The following is a 22,609-nucleotide window of genomic DNA, read 5'->3' as shown; positions in this document are numbered from 1 at the left end:
CTCATTGTTAAAGTAGCTTCTGTGTTTTACACTGTGGTGATTCCCATGCTGAATCCCCTGATCTACAGCCTGAGGAACAAAGTTGTGAAAGAGACAATCAGAAAATTAGTCCTCACCAAGTCTCATTGTCACCCCATTTCTTACATGTGTTATTTTATTCCTAAAACTTGATTTATTATACTATACAGTGCATCATTCCTGCAGTGCAATTTGTGATTAAAATAAATTAGTATTCTACCAATTGCTATGTCTCTGGAGACTTTTTGTGATGGTTAATATTTTAGTATATTAAAATTTAAGGTACTGTCTTGTAAACACATGAAAACTGAAAATAATAAATCTTGATACTCTGTTCTAATATTTCTCCATTATTTTAGTTATTTTATAATCTAAACGAAAATTTTATGTGTATATTTTCAAAATAAATGGATTCAGTTTATCAATGATGTGTAAATTTATCATGGGCTCAACAAAGTTGTATTTAAGAAATCGCTCTTCTAAGATAGCTTTACAAAGTGCTTCTATTTGAGTGTTTTGTAATCACTTTCTTCCCTACTGTGTCAAATGGGCAGGTTATATTCATTCATGAAAACTATATCATAATTAGAAAGCAAATAGTTGTAATAGTTGTTTTGTGTTCCCTAAATTTATGTCCAATGTTGCTGCAAAAATATTTGAATAAAAATGGCATTGGGATATTTAAGTAACAGAACTGTGGAATAAACTCACACATTTCTGCTCTTTAAAGTTTAAAATAATTCATTATAACGCTATTGAGACAATATAATTTGTTTCATTAATAGCAATAGGAGAATTGTAACTAAATAAAAAAGGACTTGAGTTTTATTTTATATTATACTCCAATATAAACTTGAATAGAGTTAGGCAGTGGTGGGGGCACATGCCTTTAAGCCCAGCACTCGGGAGGCAGAGCCAGGCAGATCTCCATGAGTTTGAGGCCAGCCTAGGCTACAGAGTGAGTTCCAGGATAGGCTCCAAAGCTACACAAAGATACCCTGTCTCGAAAAAAAAAAACAAAAAAAAAAAGAAAAGAAAAGAAAAATGAGAGAAAAAAAAGAAAAAAACCTTGAATATAATAGATGATTGTATACACAAAAAGCATAAAATATTAGCATAAGGGATAGAGTATTTTAAAATTTGGGGTGCAATTTTTTGATAAAATGAAAAATAACAGCCCATCAAACAATGAATGAGATCAATTTAATCTACATTAAAATTGGGGGTAAAGTTTTATTATTTAAAAATTATGTCATGAAGGAAATGAAGATAAGGTAAAGGGAAATTTCTCAGTTGTTAAAATCTTTGTTGTAGAATCATGAAATTTTTGTAATAACTTTGCTTCTCTTCTTTTGAATGTGCAGGTTATTTTATTACAATCAATCCACATGGGTCTATTAAATGCGTAACAGAATTTACTAAGATATAAATTGAGAAAATACACTCAAAAGTACAGAATGAAGTACACAGCTGAAGTCCTCTGATCTGACTGGCAGCAAATCCACCTCTCAGGCAGGAGCAGGGAGAAGAACATGTGACCCTTCTCCAACTCCTTATAATAAGTCACGCTAAAAAAAAAAAAAAAAAAAAAAAAAAAAAAAAAAAAAAAAAAAGAGGCCATGTACAAGGGCAGGAAGCATCACCTCCTTCAGGCCCTATAGCCCAAGGTCATGGGTGTAGTAAATACCACTACATTATTTTCATTCATGAAAATGGTATCATAGTTCAAAGCAAATAGATGAAAGAGTGTTGTTCTGTCTTCCTTAAATTTATGCCCAATTTTCTAAACCTAACAAGAAAGAATTCAAGAAACAGTGCAGAAATAGAAGTGATTTTGTGATTTTTTATTTAGTGAAAATGATTATGCATAATATATGGTATGATTATATTATATTTAATCTGTTTGTGATCATGTTTTTGACATATGAGGAACACATGCACACATATATTAAATGGTGTATATTGCACAATACATACATATTCTGTATTGTACACAAGCATTAATGTAGATTATATTTTGTTAACTTCCTCATAATAGCTGTGTTACTGTGCCTTTGAGAGTTGGACTGATGAGATGTAATTGCCCTTCCATGTAATTATCCTAATGGTCCTATTGAGATTCAGTAAAGGACTATAATTTGCTTATTAAAGAATGAGTCCCCATCATCTATGTGTTTCCATATGATTTCTGATTTTTCTTCTATTTCTATGAAGAATGGTTCTGGGGTTTTTGACTGGGATCATATTAAATCACTAACTAATATATGAGGTGCTTCAAAAGTCTCTTAGCTTTTAGAGGATCTGATGCAAATGTTGGTTCCGCAGTTGGCAAGTATGCAAATATGTCAATGATGGTGATCATACAATACAATTCTGAGTTTGTGATTGTCCCTGTGAGAGACTAATAATGTAGGTCCCACAGTGCTGGAACAAGGCTGTAACAAAAAATATTAAAAAGTTAAATTCATGTCCTGTTAATTGTTGATGTCTACAATACTTACCAATGACTTTACATGCTAAACAATGGTATTTTAAAAGATAGGAAAAGACAATAAATTTTTTGGACTGAATACATTTTATTCATAATTTCTGTCACCAGAACTGTAAATCATTAATATAATGAAATATATTAATGATAACCCTATACTTACAGGACCTCAAAAATCTCATATTTGTATTTTTAGGGTAACATAGATAACTAAAGGGAAAAGACATTTGTTCATCTGAATTTTGAAAAAATGTACCTTAGTTTCCTATAATTTGGTAATGACAAGAAGTAGTGTGTGTACCTTATTTTCATAATGATTTATACTTTGGCTCTATATGTCTAAGCCCACTTAAATATGCACCTGTTACCCACTACAAGTGTTATAGCTGCAGCCACAAACTCAACTGAAAGTATAGGGGTCTGAATTTCCTTTAATTATGACATTACAATTTGTTTTTATAACCATACTTTTATAATCATAATTTTAACATATTTATTTTGACTTTTTGATGAGAAAGTACTTAAAACCAATTTGATTCTGCCCTAATCTATGAATTCTTTACTGGCTCACTGGTTTCACTTGGGCTCCATTACTTTACAACAAATATGCAGACATTAGAGCCAAAGCTCCTGTTGATACTAACCTAGTAGGGTTGTAGGGCTGATTAGCTGCAACATCGAATTTTCTCAAGAAGGCTCACACACGCTTCTGAGTAGAGTTTAAAGAAACAGCATATAGGCTGTATAGGGCATCTAGGTACTTCCACTTCTGAATCTTCTTATTTCCTATGTGAGAGAGAGTTGATGATAAGAAGTTAATGTACATAAATTCAAATCAACATTAGGACTGTGTTCCACAGGGGAAGGATTATGCCTTTGGGAGATAACGGTCTTAACCTATTGCAACGCACAGTTTACAAAAATTCTTACCAAATAGATAATGGCAAAAATGGGATGAGGCTCTCCAACCTTTGCTGTAACTGCATAACTTCTGGGTCTTATAAATCACTGGAGATATGTAATTAAATACTGTTTGTAGGTTATAAGTACATAGTGTATTTTGAGGATAATATTCCATTTGTCTATATCATTGCTACTGACCTTGTCTGAAGATTTATATTAAAATGCAATCCCAATGTACCAGGCATACTTTTTATTATTTCTTTTATTTTTGAGGTATAATGTAATTGCATCATTTCTCCTCCATATACCCCTTCTTACTCCCTTTCAAATGCAGGACCACATTTTTCTTAGTTATTGTTACATTCATATATGTACAGAGTGTTGGTTTTTAGCAGCGCTCTTACCCTGAGAGGAAAAGTCACAAAACATGACAGAATCCATTAACAAGAGTTTTATTAAGATGAGGAGAAAAGGATAGAAGTGATCAGGCCTGCTGAAAGGACATGTGTGTGAAGGGGGCAGGGGAACATGGGGGCTGGCTTTTTTTTTAAATTTTTTATTTTAATTTATTTTGCAATACAATTCAGTTCTACATATCAGCCACGGATTCCCTTGTTCTCCCCCCTCCCGTCCCCCTCACCTTCCCCCCAACCCCCCCTCCATTCCCATCTCCTCCAGGGCAAAGCCTTCCCCACAGACTGAGGTCAACCTGGTAGACTCAGTCTAGGTAGGTCTAGTCCCCTCCTCCCAGGCCGAGCCAAACAATCCTGCATAGGCCCCAGGTTTCAAACAGCCAACTCATGCAATGAGCACAAGATCTGGTCCCACTGCCTGGATGCCTCCCAAACAGATCAAGCCAATCAACTGTCTCACCCATTCGGAGGGCCTGATCCAGTGGGGACCCCTCAGCCATTGGTTCATAGTTCATGTGTTTCCATTCATTTGGCTATTTGTCCCTGTGCTTTATCCAACCTTGGTCTCAACAATTCTTGCTCATATAAACCCTCCTCATTCTCGCTAATTGGACTCCCAGAGATCCACATGGGGCCTAGTCATGGATCTCTGCATCCAGATCCCTCAGTAGTTGGATGCCCTTCAACTGAAGAATGGATAAACAAAATGTGGTACATATACACAATGGAATACTACTCAGCAGAGAAAAACAATGGCATCATGAGGTTTGCAGACAAATGGATGGATCTAGAAAAAATCATCCTGAGTGAGGTAACCCAGACTCAGAAAGACAAACATGGTATGTACTCACTCATAGCAGGATACTAGACATGAAACAAGGATGACTTGTCAGATACTCACATCACCAGGGAGGGGGGCTGGCTTTTAAAGGCCAAGCAGCACCTGTGCACACAGGCCCATTCGGCTATTCCACACATACGCATGGCTCACATGGTTACACTGTGCGCTTTATGCAACCATGCAGTCACAGCGTCATGGGTCACGCAGCACGTATGATCCGGAAATGACTAAGTGTCCCAATGGGCATGCGTGACTGTGGGGGCATGGTGGGAATTCCTATTACAGAGCACTAGAAAACTGAATGTTCATTGGTGTTTGTCAGGACCACTGCACAGTAGGACTCTAATTCTGCTGCTCTCTACTTTTGCGTTGTCTCTATCAATCATGAGAAGTCACATGAAAATGGGCTCTGTTGTTTTATTCCGTATTCAAATTACCACCAAGAATATGAGAGAGCTCTGAACTCAGGAAGAAGAAAGGAACATATAAAGCAAGATAATGAAATGTGAGCATTGATAACTTATTCTAATGTAGTGATTTATGGGTGTGCCTAATTTCCCATATTGAATGGGTAGTCAACACCAGTTCATCATGAGAAAGAAGTTAGCAACTGGCTAGTAGCAATCACTCAGCCATAGTAAGGTATGCTAAAGTGTCATAGAATGGCTTGACCAAATGGTATGATCTTCAATACCAACTGGCCTGTGCAGTGTCTGACATTTTAGCACTGAAATGATTGGTTGATACTGGGCAGTAGCTTAGTACAAAACCCTCATACATACAGGTAATAGTATATAGACTGAATAAGTAGTTTTTTAGGAATATATATGCTTAAAATTATATGAATATGCATGTAACAATAATGGAAAAGAGGCCGTGAAGTTGAAAGGCAACAGGAAGGGTATATTAGGTGGTTTAGAGGAAGGAAAGAGAAAGGGAAAATGCCCTCAACCCTAACCCAGAAACTATTTCCAATTGATAACCACTTACAAAAGAAAATTTCAGTTTCTCCAAGGGAGTTTCATTAGTGAAACAAAATACTTTTAAGTATAGGCCACATGCTCAGCAGTAAATAGCCAACAGAAATTGAACTTAAGGGAATCTTTGGAGTTTCCTTGTCTCATATTATCATGCCAAGGCTTTATTTTTTAATCTTATTTTTGATTTTACTTTATTTCATATTCTCTTTTTCTAACTTACAGGTCTTTGCATATATATTATGCTTTCCAGTTTACTTCTATTATGGGATTCCTGAATGTGTGAATGAGTGGACCTCTTTGTCTATATCTCTTTCTTGTGCCTTCTCTTGGGATCTTTTTCTCTGTTTGTTTGTTTTATACTTTTCCATTGTAGTAGTTTTTGTTTTATCTTATATTTTATTTTTATCCCTTAGAAGCCATTTTGTTTTTTAATGAGAGAAAGAAAGGGGTGGATCTGGATGGCAGGGGAGGTGGATAGGAACTTGGAGTAGTAGATGGAGGGGAAGCCATAATCATGATATATTATATAAGGGAAAATGCTATTTTCAATAAAGGGAAAAATGCTTGACTGAAAAATTTTAAATGAAAAGTTATCTTCAGAGAGTTTTTATTGTGTTCCTTGAAAATAAGGAAGATCTACTCAATAAATTGTTGTGTGGTGTACTCAGTGCTCTGAACAAGTTCTATCTATCAAATGCTCCTTAGGAAATGTCATGAGTGTTGGGTCATAGAGCCCAAATGGAATGGTGGCTTGCATTGTACACTGGATAAGTCAGACAGTTTTATTATGCTTTTTTTTTTTAGACAAAATATATAACCTTTTGGATTGTCTCACAAAAATGATTGAGTTAGTTGCCTAAAATTTCTATATATTCTTCCCCAATTCCAAAGAGGTCTACTGAGCTTAATAGTAGATGAGGCATTGTCTGGGTGTTATTTTAATGTCCTTGGCTAAGGATGTCTTAATTATATATTAACAAAGCTTAAGAGTGAACATTATGACACAGTATTTTCTATGTTGTTTCAAGGAAAGTCTCATTATTAACGATTCATCAAGACAAGATATGGATTCATCTTAATTGTCTGATCTGAGGCCTATATTGAATATTTTCTTGTATTTTCTCTAGAGTTTTGGTCCCCAGAGTTAGGAGGTAAACATATACAGTCTTTCTTCCTGCTGTGCTCCATCCACAAAAACACCGGAATCATGGTGACTCTTTCTCTGTAGCAAGTAAGTTTATTCAGATTTCTTTCACTACTGTAAAAATAATATTCTCCTGACATTGCAACTAAGATGCTCCTTGATCTTTCTTTCTATGTAAAGTAATTAATGCAGAGACAAAAATATTCAGGAGAGAGGTGTATACATATACAGATATTTTGCCTCAGCCTTTGGCAATCCACTAATAATGAAAGTATTAAACTTCTGAGTCTACCCAGGCCTCAGTGATACTATAATACAAAAGATGGCCAAATGGTGTCACTATATCTTTTCTCTTAGATTTCTCTAATCTTTTATTTGTTAGAATTTAAAAAAAGTCTCAATGTTAGATTTAAACAAATAATCAAATTATAGTGGCATTTTTTTGTTGTTCTTTGAGAATTATTTGACCTTTCTCACATAATTTTGAATTAAACAGGAGACTCTTCTGCCTTGGTTGCTCACTGACAGGAGTTATGGTGCCAACTGAAAGAAATGTGAGTATGGAGATTATCTTTGCCCTTTTGGGCTTCACAGACTACCCTGAGCTTCAGATTCCCCTATTCCTGGTCTTTCTTTTTATGTATGTCATCACTGTGGTGGGAAACCTTGGGATGATAGTGCTTATTAATATCGACCCCAAGTTGCACACTCCCATGTACTTCTTCCTCAGCCACCTTTCTTTTGTTGATTTCTGCTACTCAACCATCATCACTCCCAAGCTGCTTGAGAACTTGGTCCTGGCTGATAAAACTATCCTCTACTTCAGCTGTATGTTGCAGTACTTCTTGTCCTGTGTGGCTGTGGTGACTGAGTCCTACTTGCTGGCAGTGATGGCCTATGATCGCTTTGTGGCTATCTGTAATCCCTTGCTGTATACTGTGGCCATGTCACAGAGGTTGTGCATCCTGCTCGTAACCGGGTCATATCTCTGGGGCACATTTGCCACCCTGATTCTCCTCTGTTGTGCTCTCCAGCTCAAGTTTTCAGGATTTAATGTCATCAATCACTTTTTCTGTGAATACACTGCCCTCATTGCTGTCTCTTGTTCTGATATACACATCCCCAGCCTGCTACTCTTTTGTTTTGCAACCTTCAATGAAGTGAGTACACTACTGATCATCCTCACATCTTACGTGTTCATTTTTGTGACAGTATTAAAAATCAAATCTACTAGTGGACGTCGCAAAGCCTTCTCTACCTGTGCCTCCCACCTGACTGCCATCACCATATTTCATGGAACCATACTTTCCTTGTATTGCATACCCAACTCCAAAAACTCCCGGCAGGTGGTCAAAGTGGCATCTATCTTTTACACAGTTGTCAACCCCATGCTGAACCCTCTAATCTACAGTCTGAGAAACAAGGATGTTAAGGAGGCTGTCCAGAAATTAGTGGGCACAAAGGTCCCCCTTCCCTGAACCCTCTTAAGGTGTGTTCAATAATAATATAAAATTAGAATAATGGCTGTTTCTAGCTTCTATGGTACATATTTGCATGAATTCTATAGATTGTGATGAAGCACAGATTGATAAATTCAGCTCAGTAGATGAAGCCAAAGATGTTTACTATTTGGAGGAAGTACAAAATATTTTGGTGAACAACATTTATTTGAACCCTATAATAATAAAAAAAACCATAAAACACTTAAAGCACCACAGGCTGCATTGTATGGAGAATATATTTCTGAAAGAATGATTGTAACTTATGCAGAAAACTTGTCTGGTTTTGTCGCATGCTCCACAATTAGCTTCTGGCTCTAGAATACACAGAAATGCCGTCATTGTTAAGAAAGACATTACTACACTACATTATTAAAACACAAATGAGTAACAATAGATCATATATTCATTCCTTGTGTCCTACAAGGAGTTCATATAGCGAACACTGAACTCTATAGTCACCTTTTGTTGAGAGGCTGGCATTAAAATGGTAATTACATTTTTGTAGAAAATGACACAAGCATCTAAGGAAATGAAGACTTGGGAGACATGACTTAAAAGCTTAACTCTACAAATTGAATATCTACTCCTTTTATAAAAAGCAATTGTTAGACACTAAGTGTTAGAGGTCCCAGACATTAATTCTGTGTTTCATAAAGGAAAAATATATGAATCAATTTTATTATTTCTAGTTGGCACTTGAATGTTATTGGGCAAAATGTTTCACTCACAGAATAATCAGCTGTCAAATATCTAGGAGCATAATTTATAGTAATTCATACAAAGATAAAGGAAGAAAATTTTAGGCAGAAATATTTAAGATCATATTTCAATATTTATATTTCATAGTTTATATGAATGAAATATTTATGAATGAAACATAAATATCTGGTGGTGAAATTCCCATGAATTAAAGTGAATTTGAATGATAAGGCAATGCTATAGAAATTAGCATAAATTATAACATTTCTATTTATAAAAATATCATCACTTTAGAAGAAATAGCCATACAAAGTAAATATTTTATGTAATATTTTTATTTATTTCCCAAAAAGATTCAACATATGAATTTGGGAGACACTAGTAAGACAGCTTGTGTTTTAACTGACTGATGAAAAGCCATTTCTGCTACCACACAAGATAAATTCACCTGTACAACGTTGGCTCATCAAGGAAAATGCAAGCGTTGATATCTTATTTAAGGCTACCTTAAGGTTTCTCTGAAATTAGGTACAATTTATATTAGATGATATCCACACTGAGTTGGACTCTAGTGAGGCTGTACCTCCTATAGAGAAAAATATTACATGACTTTGAAAAAACATTTTAAAATGATCACAGTTACTAAAGGTTTGGTTGGAAAGATACTGTGAGACTGTGAAAATATCCAGTTTCTTAATAATGTGTTTGGATTTCTTATACAAATAATGTCTGGTAAAGTGAGATAGTTTTTTTTCCATCTAAGCATTTTATTTCTCTTGAATTTATTGTAATTGCTAAGACTTTTAAAAAATGTTACACAGCAGTGGTGAAAATGGTCCTTTCTGCCCTGTTCTTTGCCATAGGGAAATAGCATCCTGTTCATCACATTCATCTAAATGGCATTTAAGTTTCCTTGTAGATATCTATTATTAGGATACAGGACTTTGGATCTTGTCTTCACTTTTTTGAGAGTTTTTAATCATGAATTGATCCTACTCTTTATTAATGTGATTTCCTTTCACTGACTGTTACTTCATTACCTTTCTTATTTAATCTGTTTATGTTATATTGCCTGTAAAATTATATCGATTGTCAAGTAGTGCCTCAGCTATGCTGTCTTTAGATAAGCATTTAGCCTTGTCTATAATTTTGTTCAATTAAAATTTTTTCATTGTTGCAACAATGTAACGGTCCCAAAACATGACTAAAATACTATATTTTTTTATTCCTAGAATGTTTGCAGATACAAGAAGATTCAGAATGCATTTGTTAATGTGTTTTATGTCTTTCCATTTTTAATTCATCCATTTCAGTTTCTCTGCTGAATTTGTGATCATGGAATTATTTAATGTACTTATTTATGTTCTATGCTTTTGAAATGAATAGCAATTTCTCTTTTTCCAATTAAAAAAAACAAAGAATGAATTCTAAAGCTTAAGCTTTAAATTTCATGAAAACAGACAATGTCCTTGAAAATTAAGATAGATAATTAATACTGAGAAAATGTCACTTACATAGAAAAACTGATATAAGATATACTTAGTTTGTATGAAAACTACAATAACCTTTTAAAAAGATTTTTTTTCTCCTAACAAAAATGGAGTAAAAACTGATCTCTATTATCATTTCTTATCTGTAAGAAAGGTAGGAAACCAAAAGTTTATTGACACAGCTGTGGTCCTGGCATAATGGCACTCATAGGCCCATATGTTTGAATATTTAGTGCTCAGTTAGTGGAACTGTTGAGGAAGAATTATGGGGTGTGGTTTTGCTGGAGGAGGTGTGCAACTGGGAGTGAGCTTTGAGGTTTCAAAAGCCTATACAAATTCTAGTTTCTCTGTCTCTGTGTCTCTGTCTCTGTCTCTCTGTCTCCATCTCTTTCTCCATCTCTGTCTGTCTCTGTCTCTCTGTCTGGCTCTGTCTCTGTCTCTCTCTGTCTATGTCTCTCTCTCTCTCTCTCTCTCTCTCTCTCTCTCTCTCTCTCTCTCTCTCCTTCCTGCTTGTGGATCAAATGTGAGCTCTCAGCTACTTCTCTAGTACCATGCCTGTCTCTCTGCTGTCATGTTTCTCACCATGATGGTCATGAACTCTAACCTTCTAATACCATGCAACCCCAATAAACACTTTCTTTTCTAAGTTACTGTGGTCATAGTCTTTTATCATTGAAATAGAAAAATAACTAAGACAACAGCATTAGGTGAAGTGGTAAAGAAACTGATATTTTAATGCATTCTATCAGTGAGATAACAAGATCCACTATTTACATTACACTATTTGAATTCATATTGGAACTTACATTCAAAAATCACAATCCTATGAATTAATCCCAGGCCAAAGTAACAATTTACAGATAAAAATCTACTAGCATAATGTGTAATAGCAACAAGGTGGATGGAATTCAATAAATGCGGGGGTGGGTTGGAGGGGAAAGCTGGGGGGTGGGAGGACGGAGGACAGGGGAATATGTGGTTGGTATGTAAAATGAGTAGAAAATCTCTTAATAAAATATTTAAAAAAGAAATAAAAAGAAATAAATGAGTAACATTTGTTTACTATCAAGGAATAATGAAATATGAAAATGTTTAAATATTGGTTTTGTGTTTCCAGGTGCATTTAAAAATATTTATTTTGCTATTTTATTTTATGTGTATGAGTGTGTTACTTGCCTGTGTACCATGTGTATTCTTGGTGCTGGGGGAAACAGACAGAAATTACATATGATTGTGAAGCATCATATGAGATCTGGGACCTTACCTCAGGTCCTATGGGAAAAAACTGTTCATAACAACTGAGCCAATTCTCAAGGAGACATCAGTTGCATTCTTAAATGAGTAAAAACAAGATTTGGAAGACAGATTGTAGTATTAACGAATATGTCAAATAGTGGAAATTATAATTCAAAAAGCAAGAAAGAAAATATGGAATAACATTTCATGAAATACGTAAATAAATAAATAATTATAAGCCAGAGTTTCAAGAATGTGAGAGAAGTGTTAGGATTCAAAACTTGGAGAATTTAATCACAAATAATTTAATCTCAACTTGATTTAGGAATTTCTTTGAAAAACAAATGTCCCCATGAATAAGTATCAATTAAAAAGTAGAAATGAATGACTTTAATATCTAAATATTCTGTAAATTACCAATGTTAGTAGTCTTTTTCAGTCCCACTAGCCAGCTCCCAAATAAATGACTTGGAAACTTACTATTTTGAGAGCTCAGCCAATAGACTAGGCCTATTTCTAACTAACTCTTAAATTAACTCGTTTCTATTAATTTGCTTTCTTCCTCATGGCTTTATTACACTGCACTGCCCATGCTGCTTCCTCTGAGTCCTGGAGTCTCCTCGCAAATCTGTCCTTCTTCTTCCCTGTGTTCTCTCTGACCTGAAAATCATGCCTAGCTATTGGCCATTTATCTTTTTATTAAGCCAGAGTGACACTTCTTCACAGTGTACGAAAAGTTTACTCCACAACATACAATGTTTTCCTCTGAAACAGAACTCAAAGTCCTTGGGATAATGACTGATGTTCAAGTCTAGATGATTAAAGATGAATCTTGGTTAGTTTAAGGCCCAGCAGCTAGTAACATATTATCAAAGAGATGAAAGAGATATTTTAAATGGCTTTATTTAGCTTTCAGATAGAAATTTATATAAAGATGAATATTCACTGTAGCTGATTTAAAGGCACAATATGTTCAACTTTATTTCATATAAACATGCTAAATAAAGGTATGAATAAATAAACCTCTTGTTACTACTAAATGCTTTTGTGTACTGATCATTGTTATGAAAATAAAGAACACAAATATTTTCCCTTTTAATTGATCATAGTGAATGAGAATATGAAGTTCAGAAGCAGTGAGTACACATAATATAGAACCAAATTAGAAAGAACAATTTTGAATTTCAAATAATGAATTGTAATAATAATCTCTGTGTGTATTAAAATCATTTGATAACAGATTGATGGATAATTTGAAAATAAAATAAGCAGTCTTGGCAGTACCCGAATAAACAGATCAGAATGGATCATGAAATACTAATTTCCATTTGCCTCCAGTTGGTGGTGACTGATAGAGCCAGTTGTGAAGGTCTCTTGCCAAACAGAAATTTAGAAATTAACTCAAATTTTAAAATATTTTATCTCACTATCTCTTATAAATGACAGTTTCAATGGCCAAACCAATACCAAATAAATCAGCAAGACAGATTCCAAGTATGAATGAGCTACAAATGTTCCATCCTCTCCATCCCCAAACTTGCCCCAAAACACACATCTGATCTCATGTACAAACCTGTTACAAAATGCCGAAAACACAGTAAGTTACTAGTTGAGCTTGCTTGATTCTTGATCAAGTCAAACATGGGGGAAAAAAAATGTCTGGGGGACAGAACAGAAATTTAAACTTAGATTAGATATTTAATGAAACTAAGAATGATGCTTTTATTAAGTGCAATTTATATCAAGTGTTTAAATAATTTTCATTTTACAAGTTTTTACACTTTTAGCAGATGGTAGAGGTGCATATCTTTAATCTCAGTACTCCAGAGGCAGAGATAGGCACAGATCTCAGAGTTCAAGGCCAGTCTGGCAGTCTGGGCTACAAGTCAGTTTCAGGGCAGCCAGGGCTACAATGCAAAGCCCTATCTTGAGTTAAAAAAAAAAAGAAAAGTTTACACTTTTCATGAACCATCAATGGTAGTACAATTAACAAATGAATTTCGAGAAAGAAATATAAAAATATGGTATTACTTTCAATGACCCAAATTAATGGGATCAGAAGTCAGGAACTAGTCATTATGAATGAATGCCCTGAGTTTTCTGAACAAAGTAAATTCTTGACATTCTGATTTTACAGGCCGATCACAGAATTGTTTGGATGAAAAATACACTGGAAAGTGAAAACACTATTGTCTGAGAATAATTCATAGGCTCATTTGTTTTAAAGCTTGCTATCTTGAACATATTATCAAAGGCATTTCAATGGAATACTTAAACAAATAAAGATATATAATAACATTAAGATTTTTTCTGCTGGTTTTGTCGTTACAGATTTGTTTTCAGTAAATCTGAATGTATTTACACATAATTTTCTGTTTTTGAGATTTATTTATTTTATTGGATATGTGTGCACATCATGTGCATCCCTGGAGTACTCGGCAGTCAGAAGAAGACATTGGGTTCTCTGGTACTGGGGTAACAGACAGTTGAGAGCTGCCATGGGGGTGATGGGAAAGGAACCTAAGTTCTCTGGAAGAGCAGTTAAGTGCTCATAACTGCTAAACCACCTCTCTAACCTCTATTTGTACTTTCTTAAGAAAGTGCAGTAAGAAGAAAGGTTTTAGCATAAAAGGAGTAATGAGACAGGGTGAAATGGGGAGAAAATGATCAAAACTCAATATGTAAAAGGAGAAAATTGTCAAGGAATAAACTGAACTAAAAATAAATTAACTTAAACTTTAAAAATATTGTTCCATAGTTTTATAATATTAAGTAATACCAACTTACTACTACCATAAAAACTGGTTTAAAATGGGTATAGATACATCCACATAGATTTTCATTATTTATTTTTACCATAACTAATGTCACCTACTACTATTCTTGTAATATTCTTGCAAATGTCATTAGAAAGTACATAATACACTCGTATAGTGCAAAGTTGCTAGCCTTCATAGCAGATAACCTTTTTTAAAAATATAATATTTATTCTCTGAACTTTATTTTTATTAAGAAATTTTTTAATCATTATTAAGAAATTTCCTATTCACTTTACATACCAACCAAATATCCCCCTCTCCTCTCTCTTCTTTCCCCCATCCTTACCCCCAACCCATCCCCCATTCCCACCTCCTCCAAGGCAAGGTCTCCCATGGGGATTTAGCAGAGCCTGGTACATTCAGCTGAGGCAGGTCCAAGCTCTCCCCCTGCACCAAGGGTGTGTAAGGTGTCCCACCACAGACACTGGTCTCCAAAACGCCAACTCATGAACCAGGGACAGATCCCATTGCTAGGGTAGCCATTCCAGCTTTGATGTGGAAGTCCAACCCCCATTGAGACTTCGGCAACTGTCACACCTACAAGGTGGGGCCAAGGGAGGCACCTGGAGACCGGAGATCTGGATGGGCCAGCGTGCTCTCTTGGTTCGGGGACCCTCGACGGTAGAGGTGGGCCAAGCAGAGCTCCAGAGAACACCGCTGGACTGCGATACACCTTCCTCATACCCCGCGACCTACCTATCCCTTAATTTGTAAGTTACGCCATTAAATAAATCTCCTTTTAACTATGTGGAATGGCCTTAATAATTTCACCAATAGGGGCCCCTTAAACAGTTCAAGCTAAACAACTGCCTCGCCTATGCAGAGGACCTAGTCCAGTCCCATGGGTGATCCACAGCTATTGATCCACAGTTCATGAGTTCCCACTGGTTTGGTTTTTGTTGTCTCTGTACGTTTCCCCATCATGATCTTGATGTCCCTTGCTCATAGAATCCCTCTTCTTTCTCATTGACTGGACTCCTAGAGCTCAGCCTGGAGTTTTTATTCATTTTAAACACCAACCACAGATGTCCCTCTCTTATCTCCTCCTGTCCCCCAGTCTTTTCCCATAATCTACCCCCCTCCCCTGAAATGGCAAGTCCTCCCATGGGGAGTCAACACAGCCTGGTACATTCAGTTGAGGCAGGCCCAAGCCCCTCCCCTGCATCAAGACTGTGCAAGGTGTTCCACCATAGGTAATGGGCTCAAAATAAGCCAGCTCATGCACAAGGGATAGATCCTGATCCAACTGCCAGGGGCCCCTTAAACAGACCAAGCTACACAAGGGTCTTGCTTATGCAGAGGTTCTAATCCAGTCTCATGCAGGCTTCACAGGTGTTGCTCTAAAGTTCATGAGTTCCCACTAGCTTGATTCGATTGTCTCTGTAAATTTCCCCAACTTGTTCTTGATACCCCTTGCTCATACAATCATTTTTCCCTCTCTTCGACTAGACTCCTGGAGCTCAGCCTAGTGCTTGGCTGTGGATCTCTAAACTGCTTCTTTCAGTTACTGGATGAAGGCTCTATGATGACAGTTATAGATTTTACCAATCTGATTACTAGGTTAGGCTAGTTCAGGTACCCTCTCCACTATTGCTACTAGTCTAATCTGGGGTCATCTTTGTGAATTCCTGGGAACTTCTGTAGCACCAGGTTTCTTTCTATCCCTATCATGTCTCCCTCTATCAAGATATCTCTTTCATTGCTCTCCCACTATGTCTCTGTTCCAGCTTGACCATTCCATTCCCTTATGTTCTCATCGCCCATCCTCTACCCTCTATTGACCCCCCTCACTCCCAGTTTACTCATGGAGATCTCATCTATTTCCCCTTCCCAGGGCAAACCATGTATCCCTCTTAGGGTCTTGTTGGAGAGGACATGGAGCAATGGGAACACTCCTTCACTGAGGGTGGGAGTGCAAACTTATACAACCACTTTGGAAATAAGTATGACAGTTTCTCAGAAAATTGAGAATCAGTCTACCTCAAGAACCAATTATAGCACTCTTGGGCATATACCCAAGGAATACTCAATCATACCATAAAGATACTTGCTCAACTATGTTCATAGCACCATTGTTCATTATAGTCAGAACCTGGAAACAACCTAGATGCCCCTCAACTGAAGAATGGATAAAGAAAATGAGGTACATATACATGATGGAGTACTACTCAGCAGTAAAAAACAATGACACCATGAAATTTGCAGGCAAATGGATGGAACTAGAAAATATCATCCCGAGTGAGGTAACACAGAAAGACAAACATGGTATATACTCACTCATAAGTAAATACTAGATGGAAAGCAAAGGATAATCAGACTACAACACACAGCTTCTGTGTACATTTTTGCATGTACAAAATGTGTTTGGATAGTATCTCTTCCCTGCTACATCCTTTTAATTCCTACAGAGCTTATCAAACTTTATCCATCAAAAATTCATATCTTTAAAAATTATTAATAGCTCACTGAGTTAAATTAATATTAATATAAAATAAAGGGCAAAGGATTCATTGGGTAGGAAATGAAAAACCTACCAGTAGCTAAATCCCAACAGAAAAAGTGATTTTCTTTGATTTTGCTGCTATAACTGCCAATTATCTGAGCAAGGTTAAGAGCACAGCAAATTATGTGTATAAACATAAATTTTAAGAAGGCAGTTTGACAACATTGACCCTTTATTGTAACCAGTAGACTCCCCACAGGGGCCTATGATCTCACCATTCACCAGTTTTTGAAAAGTTTTACTTGTACTATTCATGCATGCACAGCTGAGTTAACATTCAATTGGAAATACATAGTTACTCCCATAGCCACCCTGCCATTATTGCACCAGTGAGCACACTTTCCTGGCAGGTCAGTATTGTCGGGCGCAGAGTATGGTGCTGTATAGGACCACAGACATCTCTTCCTCCTTAGTAGTCATGTAGAACCTTCCAGCACTATGAAAGTATTTTAGAACAAATGTGCTTGTACATTGCAAAAAAAAAAAAATGCAACACATTTTATAACTATTTGAATAACTCATTTCTTACTTCATAAATGTAATTTACTGTGCCCTTGTCTGACTTCTTTTCTAAAAATAACATTTGTAATAACATTCCTTGCAGCATTCTCAGAATATAATTCTATGTTTACTTTTAAAAATCATCTTGTATATACAGATTCGATCAATAAAGAGATTTTTCCTCCCTGTGTTCTATTAAATACAGTGTAGTACTCATGATGAAACTGTCACAGATGATTGTGTAATAAATGAGTAAGTATCTTTATTTATGTATCTTTCTCTTATATTTAACTCATTATCCTGAATTTCTCCACTGGAAAGCAATATTTGGCAACTTTTATATTTCTAATTGTTGATTCATACACTTACAGTAATCTGTAATTAATGATGATGCTCATATAAGTAGAAAACTCAGATATATTGAATATATGTCTGTAATAATTCCTTATCAAGAGTATGTTATATAACCAACTTTCAAAAAGTTTGCCCAATAAAAAAACATGATAAAATTAGATGGAAACATTCTTACAATTTTCTAAAGGGAGTAATTGAGATGTTGGTTTACATTTGTAAGTAGTTTTAGCAGATGTACTTCATTCTTAAAAAGCCCATGACTTGACAACAGAAAGAAAATTAGTAGTATAGAGTAATTTTGTTTATGTTTAAATGGATACTTTTAATTGGCATATGATATATTGATATTAAATTGTCATTTCATGAAGAAACAACCAAAATATTAATAATTGGTGAATTTTGTTTTATTCCAGTAACATGAAAAATTGTATTCAACATTCAATAAATATTTATGGCATAGTAATTCATGCAGGAACTTTGAAGATATTGATGAACTAAACAATGAAATTCATGCTTTTGTGCACATTTTATTGTGCAAGGTGAAACAAACTATACAATAAGTACAATGAAAATAAATTTAAGACCCATGTTTCAACTATGTTCAGTAATGTCTACACTATGTACAGCAGTACCTTCAGTTTCATGGGCTCCGTAGAAGATGGGCTGGATTCTAAGTACTGAAGCATGAGAGACCATATCCCCCAAAATGCTAATTTTGTGAGAAACAAAAGGGCTTAAGATTAATTGAATGGCTCAGAAGAGTCATTATTGAGAAAGGAAGCATCTACTATGAAGAACACAGGAACTAAATCTTTTCTTTATTTGAGGTTTACATTTATAAAGTTTTCTTTCATCTTTAATGAACCATAATGACCTGAGATCCACAATGACCTGAGAACCATAGTGACCTGGGGTATTCATCTATCCCAGATATAGTCAGCATCCTATGGAAAGAGAGCATCATGCCTTGTAAAAAGATTAAAACACTGTGTAATACTGTTGAGTTCTACAATATGTCATATCTCATAATAGAAGAACCCTTAGGAAGTCATTCTTTGGCTGTGGAAAATATGTGAGTTATTTATGTGTATATAATATACATATATCAATTATATACATATATATCAATGTTCATATTACAATTTACTTATGAACTGTCCCCAGTTATGATGTAATTTGCTTTCACAATTATATCACATTGAAGTGATTAATTATAATTGTTTAATTTATGATCTCAAGAGAATTTAGTAATAGTCTCTAAAGGTATCTATCTCTAAGGTTGTAACAATAAATACAAGAATCCAGCTGCTACTCTCTAAAAGGAAAGGCCCTGCCTTTGTCCTTAGCAAGTTAGTTTCTAAATTCCAGATGTTAATATCAATGCAAATTCAGTATTTCTGAGGAGAATATTCTTTAAAAAAATGTGAATGAGCCAGTGTCTCAGGGCGCACTCTTTCTGTGAAGCTTCGCTTTAGGGTCCCTGGCCTAGGTAAGTACTTTAAGAATCCTATGAAAGATGGTGCCTTGGGCGGGAAAAAAGAATAGCTGTGAGAACTTGAGATTATCATTTTTATAAGATTTTGAATGTAATTCAAGGACAAATTCTCAGATAAATAAACATTGTCAACTAATCAAAACATTAAAAAGGAGGGTATTGATTAAGATTACAAAGAATAAAATTAACACAGCAAGAAAGAGTTTATCTTTTTTCAAAAGACAGAAATCATCACCAGGTATTTAATAAATTAAAAAATAATAAAGACAAAAGCTCCATTAACTAAATAAACAGAAAATGTGAGTTCCTTTGAAAAATTAACCAAGATATTATGAACATCTGGTAAGTCAAGAGTCCTTTGAGAATTCCATACATTATATTTTGATCATATTTGCTGCATGCTCACATCCCCCAGTTCCATTCCCCTTCTGAAACCATTTAACTTTCTGTAATTTTTTTCAGTGCATACTCTGACTTTATTTGCAATAGGAACATGATTTTGCTTCATTTTTATAAAAGTACTTTTAAAAATTTCAACTCCTACTTTTAATCTGGGAGTCATATATCTGGATTTCATTCTAATTTTTTTAAATTGAAAACAGATTTTTTTCTCACACAGTATATCCTGATTTTGTTTTCCTCTGCCTCTACTAACACAGTTCCTGTACTCTCCCCTCCACCAATCTGAATCTGCTTCCTTTCTCTCTCTCATTAGAATCGGAGGCAGAAAAAAGCCTTTGAAAAAATCCAATGCCCATTCATGATAAAAGTTCTAGAGATATTTGAGATACAAAGGATATATCTCAACAGAATAAAGACAGTTTACATTAAGCCCAATATAACTTAAATTGAAAGTAAATCAAAGCAATTCCACCAAAATCAGTAGCAAGAAAAGATTGTCCACTCTCTCCATGACTACTCAATGTAGGACTTGAAGTGTTAGCTAATGCAATAAAAGAGCTGAAGAAGATCAAGGAGGTACAAATAGGAAAGGAAGAGGTCAAAGTATCTTTATTTGCAGGTGATATGATAACATACATAAGTGACCCAAACTCCTACAGCTGATACAAACTTTCAGCAAAGTTGATAGATACAAAATTAATTCACAAAAACAATAACTCTCCTATATACATATGACAAATGGATTGAGAAAAAAATCAAGAAAGCAACATCTTTCACAATACCCTCAAATAATATAAAATATTGTGGAGTAACTCTAACCAATCAAGTGAAAGTCTTGTAATGTGATTTCTGAAAAAAATAAGATTCTCTTTATTTGAATGAGAAAAAAATGTATTCAATTATTGAGAAAACAAACAAATAGACAACAGTTCAAGGTGAGATGTGAGAACTGTTGATATTTCAAATATTGTAACACAGGATGTGTAACTTAATTCCTTTATATATTCCTGAGTTTTTTGTTACTGATAATAAGACTGAGCTAGCCAGTCAGGATGTGATTTTAGGCTTACTTCCTGTGAATCTGAAACAATCCAATACCTCTGAAAGTTGCATGTAAATATTTGATTTGAAATAGTCTCAAATCTATCTACATCTCTCAATTTACTTACTTGTGATTTTCTTTTATTTGAGAGGCTAAGACTCTATTCAATAATTAATTTTCATTATTTAGTATCTTTCAAATGGTTATGATATTTTAATAATATACACAAGCTTTTTTTATAGGTACACTAACTTTGAAAGATATTATGCTTTATTGTCCAAGCTTTGTGAAGAGTGTGAAACGAGCTGGCTATGTCTATTTTTACTTCCTAGGTATTCTAGATTCTTACAAAGAGAAGTGATGTCTCTGTCAGATGGAAATAACAGCGGGGCCATTTTCACCCTCTTGGGCTTCTCAGATTACCCAGAACTGAAAGTCCCTCTCTTCTTGGTGTTTCTCACCATCTACAGCATCGCTGTTGTAGGCAATATTGGCATGATCATCATCATCAGAATTAACCCCAAATTGCACACCCCCATGTACTTCTTTCTCAGTCACCTCTCCTTTGTGGATTTCTGCTATTCATCTATTGTTGCTCCAAAGATGCTGGTAAATCTAGTTATAGTAGACAGAACCATATCATTTTTAGGATGTTTGGTGCAATTCTTTCTTTTCTGTACTTTTGTGGTAACTGAATCTTTTTTATTAGGAGTTATGGCTTATGACAGGTTTGTGGCTATCTGTAACCCTCTACTCTACACAGTCGCTATGTCTCAGAGGCTCTGTGCCATGCTGGTCTTAGGATCCTATGCTTGGGGATTAGTATGTTCCTTGATACTAACCTGTTCTGCTTTGAATTTATCTTTTCATGGTTTCAACACGATCAACCACTTTTTCTGTGAGTTCTCCTCTCTCCTTTCACTTTCATGCTCTGACACATCTGTCAGTCAACTGTTGCTTTTCATCTTTGCCACTTTTAATGAGGTCAGCACACTCCTTATCATTCTCTTGTCCTATGTGCTCATTGTTGTTACCATTCTGAAGATGCATTCAGCCAGTGGACACCGCAAAGCCTTCTCCACTTGTGCTTCCCATCTGACAGCCATAACCATCTTTCATGGCACAATCTTATTCCTCTACTGTGTGCCCAACTCCAAGAACTCTAGGCACACTGTCAAAGTGGCCTCTGTGTTTTACACAGTGGTGATCCCCATGCTGAATCCCCTAATCTACAGTCTGAGAAATAAGGATGTCAAGGACACAGTTAGAAAAATAATAGACACCAAAGTCTTTTCTTCTTAAGCATAATATGTCTGTGTCCTTTATGTAAAGTGTGTCTATTAAGGTTGACCGAATGGATTCTATTAAAATTAATATAATTAATATTACATACTGGGGTGGAAATTAAGTTTTATTCCAAGACAATAAATTTGACTTTTGCCTTTTGTTTTATGAAAAATGAAAGAAGTCTGTCCTTTTATTGCAATAGGTTGAAGTGTGCTATTTAATAACATATTTGGTTAAGATTTTTTTTTCCAAGACAGGGTTTCTCTGTGAAGCTTTGTGCCTTTTCCTGGAACTCACTTGGTAGCCCAGGCTGGCCTCGAACTCAGAGAGATCCGCCTGGCTCTGCCTCCCGAGTGCTGGGATTAAAGGCATGCGCCACCACCGCCCGGCCCTTGGTTAAGAATTTTTAATTTCTTGGTTTTTGTTACTTCAGTCAGTATGTAAAGGCAATTGATTAGAAAATATTACAGATCTGAAAAGAGCTAGAAGGAT

At 35.3% G+C, this 22,609-nt stretch overlaps 2 protein-coding genes across 2 annotated transcripts; both read left to right on the top strand.

Annotated features, from left to right (window-relative positions):
- Positions 1-7,320: 7,320 nt before the first annotated feature.
- On the top strand, positions 7,321-8,265 carry LOC128100908 (olfactory receptor 5D14-like). Its single transcript, XM_052723647.1, has one exon. It carries the CDS (start codon positions 7,321-7,323, stop codon positions 8,263-8,265), a length of 945 nt encoding a protein of 314 aa, XP_052579607.1.
- A 12,925-nt stretch (positions 8,266-21,190) lies between these two features.
- LOC128101673 (olfactory receptor 5D18) lies at positions 21,191-22,132 on the top strand. The gene has a single exon (XM_052724991.1). The coding sequence runs from the start codon at positions 21,191-21,193 to the stop codon at positions 22,130-22,132; it is 942 nt and encodes a 313-aa protein (XP_052580951.1).
- Positions 22,133-22,609: the final 477 nt, after the last annotated feature.

This window comes from Peromyscus californicus, unplaced genomic scaffold (assembly GCF_007827085.1).
Source record: "Peromyscus californicus insignis strain IS unplaced genomic scaffold, ASM782708v3 Scaffold_7__1_contigs__length_154581171, whole genome shotgun sequence".
Classification (NCBI taxonomy): domain Eukaryota; kingdom Metazoa; phylum Chordata; class Mammalia; order Rodentia; family Cricetidae; genus Peromyscus; species Peromyscus californicus.
The sequence above is the reverse complement of the archived record's forward strand: the minus strand, read 5'-3'. Positions and strand labels throughout refer to the sequence as shown.

Excerpts from the sequence above, each read along its gene's own strand:
- LOC128101673 (XM_052724991.1), top strand. The coding sequence starts at position 21,191 with ATGTCTCTGTCAGATGGAAATAACAGCGGGGCCATTTTCACCCTCTTG.
- LOC128100908 (XM_052723647.1), top strand. The coding sequence starts at position 7,321 with ATGGTGCCAACTGAAAGAAATGTGAGTATGGAGATTATCTTTGCCCTT.